Source organism: Scyliorhinus canicula, chromosome 5, assembly GCF_902713615.1.
Source record: "Scyliorhinus canicula chromosome 5, sScyCan1.1, whole genome shotgun sequence".
NCBI lineage: Eukaryota > Metazoa > Chordata > Chondrichthyes > Carcharhiniformes > Scyliorhinidae > Scyliorhinus > Scyliorhinus canicula.
In genome coordinates this window covers 72,391,703-72,409,072 of record NC_052150.1, presented here as the reverse complement: position 1 = coordinate 72,409,072, position 17,370 = coordinate 72,391,703, and the positions used below count along the sequence as shown (strand labels likewise).

The following is a 17,370-nucleotide window of genomic DNA, read 5'->3' as shown; positions in this document are numbered from 1 at the left end:
ATCATTGGAGGAGGTGCAGGACATGGTCAAGTTGGAGAAAAATGAGGTGGAGGGAGAAGATGCAAAGCCCTTCAGTGCCATGGTTGCACAAGGCTTTGGCCTGACCAACACAGGGCAATGCATCCTGTGTAATTTAGGATGCAGATCCTGCATCCACTCTGATACAAACATGTAGATGTGATATTTTAGATTTTTTAAAGTTAAATTCCTATTAAATGGACAAAAGAAGCCTTAAAGAGGGCTGCCAAAAGTCACCTGGCCTTTTTGAACTGCAATGCGGTCAAGCTCTAGAAGGCTCTAAATGGATTGCAGGTAGACACATCCCATGTGAACACATTTGAAATTCAATTTGTATTTCCACAAGGCAAACAGAAACGCATTGTGGCTTCCCTGGAGATATGGATAGCTCTTTCCCATCTTCTCAAATCTGGGAGAATGGGAAGCACTTAGGTTAATGCTGGAGACATTTAAAAGGGTAATTACCTTGGCTAGAAAGGCAATGGGTGGGACTATCCTGCACTCAGACTGGGACTCGCCTAATACCCGAGATGAAAGCAAAAGAACAGTTTGGGATCACAGCCATTTTAAATTTAGGAATTTAGGAATGTTTCATGTCTGGCTGAGAACAACCATCTTGGTGTGTGGAATTCCACAAACAACTCTGGAAAAAATCATCAGAGAGGGTTCTTGGCCAGTGAGGACAAAGATAAAGCTACGAAGAAATCAACTGCTCATCTGCAGGAGTCCAGGCAAACAGCAAGTGCTGTAATTGCATGATTAATGAGGAATAGGAAATCTCTCTCTCCCAAAAACCTGCTGGCCCGCCGAATCTACCTGAAAAAGTAAAACTCTAAATGGTCGACTATAGAATACATTGCAGCTGCTCAATCAAACCTCAAGTTTCAACCCCTTCACGTGTGAAAGGAATTCCCGAAACAGGTCCACAATAATGTCTCACAGAGATTGATTTGAAATTTCAAATTAATTGGGGGTGATTCTCCAATATGGAGCCCACGTGTTCGTGCCATCGTGAATGCCGTCGCGTTTTACAACGGTGCAAACCGGGCCTGGGTACGACTGATTCTGGCCCCCATAGGGGGCCAGCACTGTGCTGGAGTGGTTCACGCCGCTCCAGCCTCCTTTTGCGGTGCCAAATGGGCGCCGCACCAACCTGTGCATGCGCAGGGGACTTCTTCAGCAGCACGTCAGCCCCGACTCAACATGGCGTTGGTGTTCAGGGGCCGTCCGCGCCAGAAAGTAGGCCCGGGATGGGGGGGGGGGAAAGAGGCCGGCCCGCCGATCAGTGGACCCCAACCGCGGGCCAGACCCCATCGGAGGCCACCCCGGTGAAGGAGCCCCCGACCACCCCCCACAGGCTGCCCCTTGACCGTTCGTGCAGAGTACCCGCTGGAAACGACCAGGGGTCAACGGCGCCAGTGGGACTCTGTTGTATCGGCACGGCCGCGCGGCCCATCCTGGCCGGTGAATTGGCGGCCCCGCCGATTCCAGCGGCCCATGGCCGCGCCGGCGTAAATGGCGCCGATTCTCCGCACCTCGGAGAATCACGCGCCGCCATCGGGGCGTTGTGGCGCGGTTGCGACGATTCTCCGGCCTTGCGCGGGGCTCGGAGAATCGCCCCCATTATCTTTTATCTTTATCTGCACTCTTATCTTTGTAACTGTATTTTAGTTAATAGCTTTATCACTTTTATTTAAATAACTTTCAGCAGTAGTTTGTATAATAAACTAACCAATCTTGTCGCACCCAGGGAAGAATTATGCCTGCTGGGTTATTATTAAATTGAATCACTCATAAATTAAAACAGGACTATATACACAAACAAATTCTTGGCTCACGTATTTAAGGAAATACATTTTATGTGGGTGTGACAACTCCAAGTGCTGCCGCATATGAATCTTCATGAGGTTTGCTACCCTCTCTGAAGAAACTCATGCATTCAAAGACCTGCGCCATGGTGCTGCACAGGAGTTAGGTGGGCTCCTCCATTCTATGCCAATAACCTCGCAAATAACTCGGGGAACTCTGATGTTTTAACATATTTGTTGCTGCTGTGCTAGGTAGAACCTATTTTCCAGTGACTCCTGAGGCCCTTAAAGTGTGGCCAGCTGAGCAGGGTTGTGTCTATCCTGCATTGCTTGAATGGAACTCTGACTCTGATACTTCCTCCTCCACACTGCTGCCTTGCTATTCACACATTGCCGCCCTATCAAATTCACATGAGGAGCCACCAAGGTGAGTGTAGAAGAATGACCACTTATAAGGTATGATCATGCTTCTTCGAATCATTGCTGCTCCTCTTGGCCCTGTGATGGTGAGGGAAGAGGTCTTCCTGGGTTGAAGTCTGCACCTGTGACATAAGACAAGTCATATGTGTGACCTTTGAAGAGCAGAAGCCTTTGCAGTGCTGATGCTTCACAATATAACTCAGTGTTCAGTATGCTATTGGAGGACGTCAAGACCAATGCACCGTCTTGATGAGCAAATTGCCCTGTGTAATCACCATCTCCACCATGAGTACCCATTTCACTACAGTCAACTTCTTCATTATCTGTATCCAGGCTACTCTCATCACTTCCTCCATTGGTGTGACAATCTGAAGATATGAAGGTCTCCCTCCGCCTATGTGTTTCCTCTTCCAGGCATTTTGCTGACGTTTCTCCTTCAAGGAGAAAACATATTGAGATAAGGCACTGGTGTCCTCTATAGCCAATGGCAGCTGTTCCAATTTTTAGAGAGTGTGCTTTTCAGTGCTGGCATGTCATCAGTAGCAATATGGCTCTGAGCCATTTTGAAGGGTCAGTAAGTGGCCTGTGCACATATGCTTCCCATGTTCAAGAGCAGCATCTGCCCAGAGTCTCCTCAACTGGTCTAACTGCTGGAGAGTGCATACCTAGAGGCCTGTCCTAATGGTTTGAGAGGGTCTTGCACACCTTGCCGCCAGAGTGTATCAGGTCGTTGGACCTTTTCCTGCACTCGGTCCAGCTTCTTCTCATCAGACTGACAGTGCAAGCCATGTCCACCCATGCCTGCTTGATCTGTGTAGGTGGCCTCCTTTTGCCAACCTCTGGGAAAATAATCTACCCCCTCCAGCATCAGTTTCAGATCGACATCTGAAAAAAGAAGTGGCGTCACGCTACACGTTCTAGGCCTCTGGCTCTTCTGTGACATTGTGGAAATGAAAACTCGAGTGGCCATTAGTTGCTGCCACATCGGTCTCCACTTATTAATATCAATCAAGTGATTGCCTTGAAACTCTTGGTCCATTTCTGCTTCCTCTCAGGGGCTAATTTGGGACCTGGAAACAGTCTTGATTTGTGGTTCCCATGTCCACAGGGAAATTCAGCCCTCGGGTGGAATTTCACACAGAGGCAGTAGACCTGAACATGAACCTGAACCAAAATGCCCGAAGCCAATTTTATAAACTGCTGATCTGTTAATTAACTCAGGTTGAGATTTCTGCCCCCTCCTGGAAGGAATTACCACCTGTTGAGAGCTGCCAGTTAATCAAATAGCCAACAGTTTTCTGGTCCTAGCAAGGCCACTGGTCAGCAGTGATTGCTGTTAGGACAGCAGTCAGCCCCAACCATGAGTGACTCTGGAGCCAGACACACTGATACGTTGGAAGGGATGAGGAGTGGCGAGTGTTCATCAGAGCCAGTCAGGTAAATCTGGTGATGGAGATAGGGACTTGGTTTGGGCGACTATGGAGTGGAGCACACATGAACAGGGAGGGATTGCCATATGAGCGGCGAGGGATGGCGCTCCACTGGGTAACGACTGTCTGAACAGGAGGGACCCTACTTTCCAACAATACCAACAGGTTTTTCCGAGGTTTTATCTGATGGTCCCATCAAATGACTGGGTACCTCCTCACCACTCATAAAAGTGGGAGTAGGCCCTTAAGTGGACACCTTGAGGGCAGGCCAGTGAACGTGTCCCAAATTGTGTGTAAAATACAAGTGGAGGCTACTAGCAATGGGCATGGCGCCCTGCAATGTCACTCAATTCTATGCCCCCGAAAATCTGCCAGCCTGTTCCTGAGTGTAAAATACCATGCCTAGTATTTTAACTAACTTTCTAACTAAGGTGAGGTGTCTTATTTTGTTCCACATTTTTTCAGATGCTCTGTAAAACTTTTAATTCACGAATAATCATGACTCAGTGCTGCACAATTATTCAGTTCCTGACATCTGATTTAAGAGGATAGAACATTATTCCAGAGCAGCCACATCACAATAACCTCTCATAGATTTCAGTCTTTCCCATTTAATTTAGAGTATTATTATAACTGCAGCTACAAATTATGGACTGGAGAGATGCACTCTGCAATTCAGCATTTAACAGCACCCATAAAGCACTCATGTGGCTTAAGAGGGTTGTATAAAGCACTAGAGACTTTATACACCCCCACCAATCCATAGCTGTCCCTATAATTTTAAACAACAGATAAACAATGTAGATTAATCTCAAAAACTGCTGATGTGATGCCAGATCTGTCCAGAATTAAGTGCCAGAGAGATGGTGATGCTAAATAATGAAATTATTTTTACATTGTCAGCATCAAGCACTCAGACCAGGGACAACATAAGTGAGATATGAATGGAAGCGCCTTAATTTTCATCATACACTTACTGCCTGGGTGTGATTTTGTACATATCCCACATTCTGTGGCTTCTCTAAACAAGAAGGTCAATTTGGTGCCGAGTGATGCTGAATTAAAGATAGTTTTAAACTTGTTCCTTTTATTAATGTGAATTGTATTGAGATAAATTGGAACTTATTTCATGTTGAAAAGATAGACTTTTGAGCTGCAGGATGGTGGGGAGTAGCCACAGACTACGCAAACAATTCCAGCCCAAGCTCCTTCCAAGTAACTGCATAAATTCGCCGTAACCATGGAGAACAGCGTATACAAGTCTGACTCAAGTTGTTACCCTTGATGTCATGGACATTTAACTATATATTTGCATGCATCCCCACATACCATGTAAGAACCACTACGATTTTGCATAGGTTAATTCCACAATATAATCAAATACATATATGCAACACATTCATGGTGCCATGATGAATACAATACATTCACAAATTAAATTTATGGTTTTCTTGTAGTAGATTATTTCTGACTTTGTACTGGAATAAGTTTTCAAGAATAGTAAAACTTATAGAAAAACCTCCCACAAAATAAAATACACCAGCTGGTCCTTACAACAGTGTTGATTTTGCCATTTTCAGTTGTCATACTGTCTCGGTGGTGTAGATGTGCAAAGGGTTTGGCTGCTCCCCAGGACTCCAGGTATCTGGTCATACGGACAGAAGCTCTCATCTTGGCTCCATCTGCAGTGTGTCGATGTCTGTAATGGTGTTGAGGGCTACGTTTCTCCACCTGTAAGGTTTAAAACAAAGATACTAACATCAGTACTTTTGCCAGGGCACATAGCCAAGGTACTCAATAGCTTGCACAAACTCACATTTTAAATACACATTATTAAAATAGAAAGTTTAAGTGATCTCTATCAGAACACACCCAACTTAAAGAAATCTCATTACCAGGGCTCTTTCTAAAAATCAAACTGTTGCAAAAAATTGTTAACTTTCACCTTTTTTAGTTCTTCCATATGTGCCATGTGTTACCCTTGCTTACATGCAGAAAATTTTAAGGACTGTAAACATGTCAGGAAGCCAGCAGCAATCAGCCTTTAACCTGAATGTGTTCTTCAGCATGCAGGAAACCCTTGTGGACAGGGCAGTCTGTCACTTCAATGTGCAAAATGCTTATAGCTGCACTTTTCACCCAGACTTTAATTCTGTGTCCACATGTTTCCCAGGTTTCTTGGAAGTTGTCAGCAACTATAGGTGGGATTTGACAGAGTTGAGCAATAGATGAAAAAGAAAGGCTTTAAATACTGTAATCTGAGTGAAAGGGTTTTGCTCTCAGGATATGCTCTGCAATTGTGATTTCATTACTTTACAGATGGTTTTCCTTCTTTGAAGTTCATTTCTGCAATCTTGGAAATGTTGCATTTGATCTGAATTTCCCAGCAGTCAACCTTCACAGCCGCAGGGGAGTCACTTATTCAGCTCTACCTTGGGCCTCAGATAAGAGAAGCAGAATCAGTTTTCTCCTCAACTACTTCCCTTGTTCCATAGAACAAAAATGCGCACAGAGCTCAAGTTTGCAGGAAATGATAGTCACCTACATAACTTCCTGAGCAACAATGCCTCAGCAGACCTAGAATTACCAGTTGGGTGGTTGCAGACATTTAAGTCATCTGTAAGATTTCCTTCCAAGTGAACGAAGAATAATAATTTAAATGTTTTTAATCTTTGTCACAAGTAGGCTTACATTAACACTGCAATGAAGTCACTGTGAAAAGCCCTAATCGAGGACCAAGGAGTCCTTCATCCTCTCCATCTTCTCATAGGACAAGGTTTTGTTCTTCAGCTCACCCCCATTCCTCTTGTTCCCCCATTCCTCTCTTTCCCCCCCATAATAATAATTAATAATCTTTATTGCCACAAGTAGGCTTACATTAACACGGCAATGAAGTTACTGTGAAAATCCCCTAGTCGCCACATTCCAGCGCCTGTTCGGGTACACAGAGGGAGAATTCAGAATGTCCAATTAACCCAACAGCACATCTTTCGGGACTTGTGGGAGGAAATCTGAGCACCCGGAGGAAACCCACGCAGACACGGGGAGAATGTGCAGACTCTGCACAGAGAGTGACCGAAGCTGGGAATCGAACCTGGGACCCTGGAGCAGTGAAGCACTGTGCTATAATTTATATTTATTGGTGCCTTTGATGTAATTAAATGTAATTAAGGTGCTTTACAGGAGCATTATGACACAAGTTTTGTCCCTGAGCTAAAAATGGATGGTTGGGGGTTGGAGGAGATTACAGAGATAGGGAAGAGCGAGGACATCTTAAATTTAATGAGGCTAGAATGTAGTAGCCAACCAGAAATGCAATGGGATAGCTCGAGGAACTTCAGCTCAGAGTCAATGAGCTGGAGTCTGATATTAAGACATTGCGACACATCGAGGAGGTGGAAAGGTTTCCTGGACGCTGTGTTTCAGGAGGCAGTCATCTTTAGATTACTCACCTTGAATTTGCTCAGTGGTCAGGGACAGGAGGGTGTGACTACAAATGAGACAGGTAGAGGGATCCAAGAGTTAGCAATACAGAAGCCTCCGCCTCAGTCCTCACCTTTGTCCAACAGGTTGAGATTCTCATTCCCTCTGGACAAAAGTGAGGACTGTGGGGAAGATGAGCAAACTGACCATATTACTGTGGTAAAGGGAGCCATTCAAATGGGGGAAGAAAGGAGAAATGCAGTTGTAGCCGAGGATGATATAGTTAAGGGAATAGGCTCTGTTCTTGTGGCCGGGATCGAGAGACCCAATGGCTGTGTTGCCTGCCTGGTGCCAGTGTCTGGGACATCTGCTTCGGGCTGGAGAGGAACTTGCAATGAGAGGGGGAGGATCCCATTGTCATGGTCCCTGTAGGTACCAATGACATAAGTAGAATGAGTAAAAAGGTTCTGCATAGAGGGTTTGAGGAGAAATTAAACAACAGGGGCTGTATTTTACGATTTTGAGATTAAGTGCTGACACTGGCATGGAAACAGTGGTGTTTTACAACAGCAAAAACAGCACAAGTGCACCAATTCAGCAACTCTAAATGGGCTTGCACCATCGCCACGTGGAACACAACCGGTTGGCATTGTCCAGGCACTGGCTGGTGTGGCACAAACACTGGGCGGAGTCCCAATGGGAGGTGGGCCAGTCCCAGAGGGAGGTAGCCCAGTACCAGTGGGAGGTGTCCTAGTCCCAGAGGGAGGTGGGCCAGTCTCAGAGGGAGGTAGGCCAATGCCAGAGGTAGGTGGCTCAGTTCCAGAGGGAGGTGTCCCAGTTTCAGATGGAGGTGGGCCAGTCCCAGAGGAAGGTGGCTCAGTCCCAGAGGGAGGTGGCCCAGTCTCAGAGGTAAGTGGCTCAGTCCCAGAGGGAGGTGTCCCAGTTTCAGATGGAGGTGGGCCAGTCCCTGAGGAAGGTGGCTCAGTCCCAGTGGGAGGTGGGCCAGTCCCAGATGAGGTAGCCCAGTCCCAGAGGGAGGTGTCCCAGTTTCAGATGGAGGTGGGCCAGTCCCAGAGGAACGTGGGCCAGTTACTGGTTGATGTAGCACAGACCCAGGCGGAGATGGTCCACTCCAGGTGCTCCATGGACGCGAACGTGCAGACCCTGGCCGAGACCAGAGAGGGCCTCCAGGACTATCTGTGCCAGGCGGTGGGGGGGGGGGATGACTCCGCTTGCACCCCCGTCCCATGGGATAGCCCGGGGGCCATTGGCTACCCCAAAAAAGGAGGAAGGGCTGGGCCGCATGCCCCAGTGCAACACCTCGGACTCCCCCACCTCTTTTTCCTGGTGCATCTGGTGGGCAGCGGTCAGAACAGTGCAGCACCATGCCATCCAGGATGCCTGAGCAGCAGCCGGGCCCATCCAAGCCGGGTCGCCCCAGCAGAAGTGTGCCAATGGGGACCTTTGTCCCAGGGCAGGAGTCACAGTAGGCCACCTTCACTCCTGCTGTACTGTTTGGGAAACCATCTAGGCTAAGTGTTAGGGACAGTAAGGCCAGGATGTTAGACACCAGTTAAGTTGGATGGGTGCAGGCCACAGTTTAGTTATAGGGGCTAGGGCACATACTCTGTATATTTGTTCACAATAAACACCTGTTAACACCGGTGAAACCTGCCTCGGTTCTCTGTCTGATGGGTGTCCGGGTGAACCAGTCAGTGCTGGCCAGGGGGAGTGGGAGACCAGTGCAGGCTCTGTGAGTGGATCGTGCTCCCCCTCTCCCCGCACCCCCACCCCAGGGATTCGACGGAACCGTGTGATAGACTGGCCAGCCCGCATGCAGGGATCACCCAGGTTGAAGGTGCTACTGTGGCCATGAGCCAGACATTGTCAAACGATGTGGAGCACGGAGCTCATCGCAGAGCAGACACACTGGCCCTTCCAACCCAGGATTCCTGCTCGTCGCACTGCAGGTATGTTTCATGGAGAGGATGTGCATGCGGGTGGTTTGGTGGTGTGGGAGGTGAGGGGGTGTAGGTCTGGAATGGTGGTGTCCGTGCCCCTGGCCAGCAACTATCCCCCCCCCCTCCCCCAGTTGGTGAACGTGAGGCGACAAGGGTGTCCCGTACGCGCTGGTCCGGGCGATAATGTTGTGCAGCCTCCCGTGACTGCCCAGGCCCCATGACCCACTCATTCTCCCCCTCCCCCGCATCCTCCTCATCTGGCGAGGTCTGGCCTTCCTCCTCATCCACCTCCAGCACATCGCCCCTCTGCTGGGCCATATCGTGGAGGATGCCACGATACGGACGACCCTCCTAGCCTCCTACTGAAAGGCCCCTCCAGCGCGGTACAGGCACCTGAAATGCATCTTCAGCATTCCGAAGCACCGCTTGATCACACACTGGTCGCTGTATGGGCATCGTTATAGCGGGTCTCCACGTCGGTCAATGGCCTCGGGATAGGCGTCATTAGCCACAACCACAATGGGCAACCCCGGTCGCCGAGCAACCAGCCCCGCAGCCGGGGGAGGGGGCACATATGTTCCCCGCAGTCGGGGGAGGGGGCACGCATGTCCCCCCCCCCCCCCCCCCCGCCCCATCGGTATCCGGCCCCGTCGGTGCGCCCGGTCCTGGCATCCGTCCCTGATGGCAAGGGTACCGTTGGCTGGCACGGCTCTCACTGGGGGCTGCTGAGGGTGTGGTCCTTGATAGTCTCCCGGTGTGTGGCTGGCGGTTAGGTGGGATGTTCGGGGACCGGGGGCGCACCCTGTGATGGGGGTTTCGGTGCGGGAGTGGGCGCACCATACGACTGGTGTCACGGTGTAGCGATGTGCGGTCAGCAAGATGGTCACTGCAATTTCAGTTGGTTCCTGGGCACTGCCTCAGCCCTATGGGAGGGCACCCCAGCTGCTCGGCCTGCCCCCCTTCTCCCTCCCTCGGCCCTGGCAGTGCCCCCCCCCCCCCCCCCCACCGCGGCCAGCATTGCCAATGTCCGGGCCGGCAGCCCGCAGTCACTCCATGCCATTTCCTACTTCCTCTCTCTCACTCTGCAGCCAGGACGCCAGGTTCACGATTTTTCTAAGCACAAGTGAACCACGGTGTCGGGAAATCGGCGCATCGAAGGTGGTTAATCGCAGAGGCCGAGGAGCCTTGGATGTCAGGCCCGCTAATGATATGTCTATTGTACTTTCAGCCCACATGGCGAGCGCCGCATTTATGCCATTTTGGGGGTGCCGGAGCATGCCGATTTGGCATCAAACTGGCGTTTACCGTGATTTTGGCGCGAAAGATATTCTCCGCCCAATCGCGTTTCACAATTTTGGCGTCGGCAAACGGAGAATCCAATCCCAGAATTTCCAAATTTATAATCTCTGGAATATTACCTGAGCCACTTGCAAATTGGCATCGGGTACATAAAATTAGAAAGATCATTACGTTGCTCGAAGGTGTGGAGAAGTGTTTTTTGATTCATGGGGCATCAGTACTAGGGAAATTAGGGGCTGTACCGTTGGGACGACCTACATCTGAACTGTAAACACAGGGACCAGTGTTCTTGCAAACCTGTTAACCAAGGAAGTTGATAGGGCTTTACACTAAATAGTGGGGGCTGATTCTTTTAAAGGGATATGTAAGCTTACAAACCAAAAGGATATGGCAGCATTACAAGGCAGCTATTTAAGTAATGAATAGAGTGTGACAGGAGGGGACAGAGTGTACAAACATAAACAGAAAGAAACAAATAGGGTCAAAAAGGGAAAAAATGGTAACAAGGCAACATTTTCACTTAAACATATGAAGCATTCAGCACAAAATAAATGGATTAATAGCACAAATTGAGGTCAATAGGTATGATCTTATAGCCATTACATGGACAACTTACAGGGGGGATCAAAACTGGAAACTGAATATTCAGTATGTGACTTTTGATAAGGACAAGCAGGAAGGAAAGGGTGGTGGGGTAGCTTTGTTAGTATGAGTAGAGTAAGTACAAGAGCAAGAAATATGGGTGGAGGTAAGAAATAACAAAAGGTAGAAGACACTGGTGGGTGTAGTCCCCTCCACAGAGGCTCCCATCGGAGACTCCTTCCTCACACCCCCCTCCAATGACACTCATCAGTCACTCTGTCTGAAAGCTGAAGAGCAGTCCAGGCAGTGGAGTGAAAAGTCACTGCATTTTCACTTGCCCATCCCTAACATCTGCTGTCTCGACAAAAGTGTTTAAACAGCAGCTGTTACAAGTGTCAGAGGCTTCCTTGAAAGCCAGGTACACTTCAAAGTGCTTCAAATCCCTTGACAGCCTTTGAAATGCAAATCTTCCAATCAAGTTCACACAGCAATACATTACATTAGCCAGTGATTGATAGTTTTATTACTCCAGAGACAGGTGCTTGGTGGATTATTGATCTATATTTCCCCTCACACTTGAATGTGTCTCAAGTACTTGGCTTTGATGCCAACCACAATGTTTACAAACACTCTTGCTATAATTGACAGTTCCTCATCACATCATTAAAAGCAGCCTGCTTTTCATAGCAGAAAGCATAGGGGCAGCGTTTGCTTAAGCGAGGGGTGGTGGTGGGGAGCGCCACCTCTCAAAATGACAGAATCTAGCGAGCCACCCGATGCATAAATTAGTACGATGAAGGAGTGAGACTCACACCCGGGAGTCGCGTCTCGTGCCAGCAGAGACTAACAGCAATTCTCCGCTGGTTGGAGCCAGTCTCCAGAATGGAGAACCCAGGCCATTATATGGCAAAGATCAATGGTAAGGTAGAGGATTGAAAAAGTTTCAAAAAACATCAAATGATGACTAAAATAATAATTAGGGAGAAGATAAAATATGAGGGTAAACTAGCAGGTAATATAAAAACGGACAGCAGGAATTTCTTTAAATATATAAAAAGGAAGAGAGAGGTCAAAGTGAACACAGGCCCCTTAGAGAATGAGATGAGGAAATAATAATGGGGAACCAGGAAATGGCAGATGAGTTGAACAAATAGTTTTGCAGTGAAAGATATTAATAACATTTCAAAAATAAATAATCATCAGTAAAAAGAAAAGGGAGGAGGAAATAAATGCAATTATAATCACTCAGGAAAAGTACTAGGGAAACTAATGGGGCTAAAGGCTGATAGGTTCCCTGGGCCTGATGAGTTGCATCCCAGGATATTAAAGGAAGTAGCTACAGAGTCAGTGGATGCACTGGTAGTGATCTTCCAAGAATCTTTAAATTCTGGAAAAGACCCAGAGGATTGGAAAACTGCAAATATTATTCAAAAAAGGAGAGAGGCGAAAAACAAGTAACTATAGGCCAGTTAGATTAGCTTCTATCATTGGGAAAATGATGAAGTCCATTGGAAAATATATATTAGCAGAGCATTTAGAAATGCATAATGAAATCAGTGGCTAGGACACAGGCAGTGAATGCACTATTGCCAAGTTTGTGGATGACGCAAAAATAGGTGGGAAGGCAAATGGTGAGGATAGTCTACAAAGCGATATAACAGGTTGGGTGAGTGGGCAAGAATTTGCCAGCTGGAATATAATGTAGAAAAAAGTTACTTTGGTAGGAAGCATAAAAGAGCTGAATATTATTTAAATGGAGAAAGAGTGCAGAAAATTGCAACACAGAGGGATTTGTGGGTCATCGAGCATAATAAGCTAGTATGAGAGTTTGGGCAGCACAGTGGTTAGCACTGTTGCTTCACAGATCCAGGCCCAGCTTGGGTCACTGTCCGTGCGGAGTCTGCACGTTCTCCCTGTGTCTGCGTGGGCTTCCCCCAGGTGCTCTGGTTTCCTCCCACAAGCCCCGAAAGACGTACTGTTAGATAACTTGGACATTCTGAATTCTCCCTCTGTGTACCTGAACAGGCATCAGAATGTGGCGAATAGGGGCTTTTCCCAGTAACCTCATTGCCTACTTGTGACAATAAAGATTATTATTAAGTTCAGCAGGTAATTGGGAAAGCAAATGGAACATTGGGGATGGAGTATAGAAATAGCGAAGTGCGGCTAAATCTATACAAGGCAATAGTTAGACCACAGCTGGAATACTGCGAAGTATTGATGCCCTGAGCTAAGGAAAGCTATACTGCCATTGGAGGCAGTCGACATAAGGTTCACTGGTTGATCCAGGGTATGGAAGGATTTACTTATGAGGAAAGGTTGAGTAGGTTGGACCTGTACTCATTGGAGATTGTTGGAACGAGGCGACCTTATTGAGACATGTGGGGCGGGATTCTCCGAAATCGCGGGCATGTGTTGATGCCGGCGTCACAACCGGCGCAAGCGACGGCGGTGCCAACGGGCCTCGGGGCCCAGTAAGTCACCCCTTCCTTGAGGGCTAGAATGGCGCCGGAGTGCGGAGCACTGCGCCGGTGCCAAAAGCAGGTCCTACATGGCCGGTGCAGGTCCTTGCATGCACACCACGGCCGTCACTGCGCCGGCCCACGGGCAATATGGCAGAGCCCTACAGGGGCCTAGTGCGGAGGAACATGGGCCCCCTCCTGGATTTAGCGAGCCTGCCAATCATTTGCCCTCGATCACGGGCGTGGCCACTGTGGAGGCACCCGCCCTCCCCCCCCCCGCCGGAGTCGGCTTCCCCCGCCTCCCCACTAGGACGGCCCCCACAGCCAGAACGCTGAGATCCCGTTGGGTAGGACCATCGGCACACGACGTCGGCGGAACTCGGCGGGCACTCAGTCCGTCGACCGTGCAGAATCGCCGCGGGGGCTAGCAACCGCGCCACATAAAAGACATGGCCTTTATGAAATAAATGGCCGGTCGTGCCGTACAACATGGTGCCGGTTGCGCGTGGACACAACCTGCCAGATAGTGTCACCCTAGACACCCCTCGCCACCCCTACCAGTTCCCCCAGCCCACGCAGAAGCCCCCCCAGCCCCCCCCCCCCCCCCCCCGGCCAGCGGCACGACTCACCTCCGACTATGGCGGCGCAGGACACAGTCCGTAGCCGCCACGCCAGGTTCACGAAAGCTGAGAGCCGCTCTGTCGTGAACTTGGCCCACTGGGATGGAGCATCGGGGGAGGGCCTTTAGCTAATGTCCTGAGGCCGTCCCAACGGTATGCCGTATACTCCCCAATGACTCTGTTTTGGAGAGGGCAAAGCATACAAAAGCCTGCAACCACAGAAAGTTTGTAATGCATGTTAGTGCAAGATTCCCAGGGAGCTGCCCGGTGCTAGTTAATATTCTAAGAGGTATTCATACCTTGAAGCAGAGTTATTGTTTCTTGTAAATCAGGGATCCTCGCTGAAGATGTGGCTGATGCCACATATGAGGAGCTGAAGCCTGATGCCAAGGAAAGTTACACCAGAAACTACATGAACAGCAGGGTTGTAACTAATGAGGCAATTGTGATGCTGAACATGCAGTTGAGGTGCCTGGACAGATCTATGACACCTTTACATATGTACCTTGAAAAACACTGTACAATAGCGAGGAACCGAACTCCAGAAATAGAAAGGCAATAAGTGCTACACATCTTCGGGGGAGGAGGAAGAGGAGTAACAGGAGTGGAAGCACTTTGCGCATAGTCCTGACTTCTGTTTGACATGACTTAATCTTCCCTGTCAAAGTCTAGTTGCACATCCCTTCTAGCCAAGAGATGGAGTGCATTTACTGCATTTCAGTGAGACATTATATGGCTCAGAAAGGTTTTCTTGAATCCTCAATAAAGTGGAAGACTGAGTGTGTAAGCCATTAGTCAAGCCCAGATTGTCTGCTGCATCTGATGCTCCGTGCAGTTGTTATTTTTTACATTGATGTAGACATCATGCCACTCATGCTAAAGACAGATTCCTTCAATCTTTCTGAAAAGTTCTGCTGCTGTTCCAGTAGAGTCCTCTTCAGTGATGACCCCGGAGGTCCAGCATTTGCATCGAGATGAGCTTGGAGAACCTTAATCCTTCAAATGGGGACTCTGCTGCTTTCTTGTCTATCAGTCTACCCTCAATCATCAGTGAAGTTATGGAAGGCATTATCAACAATGTGGCCTTGATATCAAAGGCAATCACTCTTACCACTTTAATGGCTGAGAAAGAACTCCCCAGTTCTTCTTCCAAGAATGTAATGAACTGTTTGCGTTCACCTGCACATGGGGCAAAGGTTCAGTGTCTCATCTGAAATATCGCACTTATCCATTTTGGTGGGAATAACAGCAAAAGGGATTATTATTTAAATGATAAAATATTAAAACATGCTGCTGTGCAGAGGGCCCTAGGTGTCCCAATGCATGAATCACAAAAAGTTGGTTTACAAGTGCAACAGGTGATTAAGAAGCCAAATGGAGTTTTGTCCTTCATTGCGAGAGGGATGGACTTTAAGACGAGGGAGGTTATGGTGCAAATGTATAAGGTGTTAGTGATGCCACACCTGGAGTATTGTGTTCAGTTTTGGTCTCCTTACCTGAGAAAGGACGTATTGGCACTGGAGGGTATGCAGAGGAGATTCACTAGGTTAAGAGCTGAGGTGGTTGGATTACGAGGAGAGGTTGAGTAGACTGGGACTGTACTTGGAATTTAGAAGAATGCTTTGGCGGATCTTATAGAAACATATAAAATTATGAAGGGAATAGATAGGATAGATGCAGGCAAGTTGTTTCCACTGGCGGGTGAAAGCAGACCTAGGGGGAATAGCCTGGAGGAACTTCTTCACATAAGGGTTGTGACTCTACGGAATTTCCTGCCAGTGAAGCAGTTGAGGCTCCTTCATTAAGTGTTTTCAAGATAGATAGTTTTTTGAAGAATAAAGGAATAAAGGGTTACCATGTTCGGGTGGGAAATTGGAGCTGAGTCCACAAATGATCTCATTGAATGACGTAGCAGGCTCGAAGGGCCAGATGTTCTTATGTTCTGACAGTGCAACGGTTCCTCAATTCTTCACTGGAGCGTCAGTCTAGATTTTATGCTCAAACTTCTCGAATCGAACTTCAACCATTGCCCCATGTGCACGTGAAAGTGAAAGGTTCCCTTGCATTCTTGGAAGAAGAGCAGGGGCGTTCTTTTAGTCAACATCACTAAATTGGTCATTTATCTCACCATTGTTTGAGGGATTTTACTGTGCCACAGTAATTAGGCTGGCTATACGTCCTTGAATATATAACACTTTGAGAGATTCAGGATCATGCAAGGTACTGTATAATTTTTAATTAGTCAGTCCCGAATCGGACTTCAACCCATCATGTTCTTATGTTTTAAGGGAATGTTTTTAGCATTGTAAATAAAGCATTTACAAAAGATCAGCGTAACAGATGATAGCAAAATAGTGAAAATTATGTAATCTGCAATGAGATTCTTCTAGGTCCTTCCAGATCAACATCCTGGAATTCCATTCCTAACACCTAAACCACATGGACTGCAATGGTTCAAGGACAATTGTGGATGGGCAACAAATGCTGGACCCATGAAAAAATAAAAAAAAAACACTTTTAATTTCACTAATGATCATATGTCCATAGAAATCAACATTAAAAAAGGAAATTTGAATTAATAGCTGAAAGGCACGATTACACATTTTATGACATTTACTGTGACACCAGACTAACAGCGCTGTTGGTTAAACAGTTATTTGTTGGCCAATTAATGTTTAGCACAACCGAAGAAACAGATATAGGGCTGGAATCTCCGTTTGGAAGACCGCAGTGTTTATAAACATCGAGGAGTTAAGCGCTTTCACATCCACGTTTTCTCACCAGTAAGCAATTATCAACTTTAAAAAAAATAAATTTAGAGCACCCAGTTATTTTTTTTTCCAATTAAGGGGCAATTTAGTGTGTCCAATCCACCTAACCTGCACATCTTTGGGTTGTGGGGTGAAACACACGCAGGCATGGGGAGAATGTGCAAACTCCACATGGACAGTGACCCAGGGCCGGTATTCAAAACCGGGTCCTCAGCGCCGCAGTCCCAGAGCTAACCACTGCGCCACATGCCACACCAGCACTTATCAACTTTTGACGTGGACAGGAGCTGTTGATCATAGCTAGTTGTTTTTAAACATTGCAGTTAAATTCACAGCAAGGTGTCTGACATGCATTCATGTCAGTGAAGGGAAATGAAAATAAACAATCCAGATATCTAGCTGTCTGGAAGGTATTACACGATCAATTACAGCCTACTAAAAGCTATTTCTCTTTGAAAGTAAATACAAGATTTCCAGATGAAAAGGTCTGAGACAATTCAATGCCTTGTGATGTTTTTGACTTCCTAACAGTTGCTGCTTTCTATATATTTGGCTGAGTTAGGTGTAAGGGACCGG

The 17,370-nt window shown here is 47.6% G+C and overlaps 1 protein-coding gene across 4 annotated transcripts in view; it reads right to left on the bottom strand.

The window, feature by feature from the left end:
- The window catches only part of adcy2a (adenylate cyclase 2a), an 840,666-nt gene that overhangs the window by 131,044 nt on the left and 692,252 nt on the right, over positions 1-17,370 (bottom strand). For all 4 annotated transcript variants that reach the window (XM_038797200.1, XM_038797201.1, XM_038797204.1 and 1 more), the window contains exon 11: positions 5,231-5,407. In XM_038797200.1, coding sequence (XP_038653128.1) covers positions 5,231-5,407 — 177 coding nt within the window. The remainder of the gene's footprint in view (positions 1-5,230; positions 5,408-17,370) is intronic.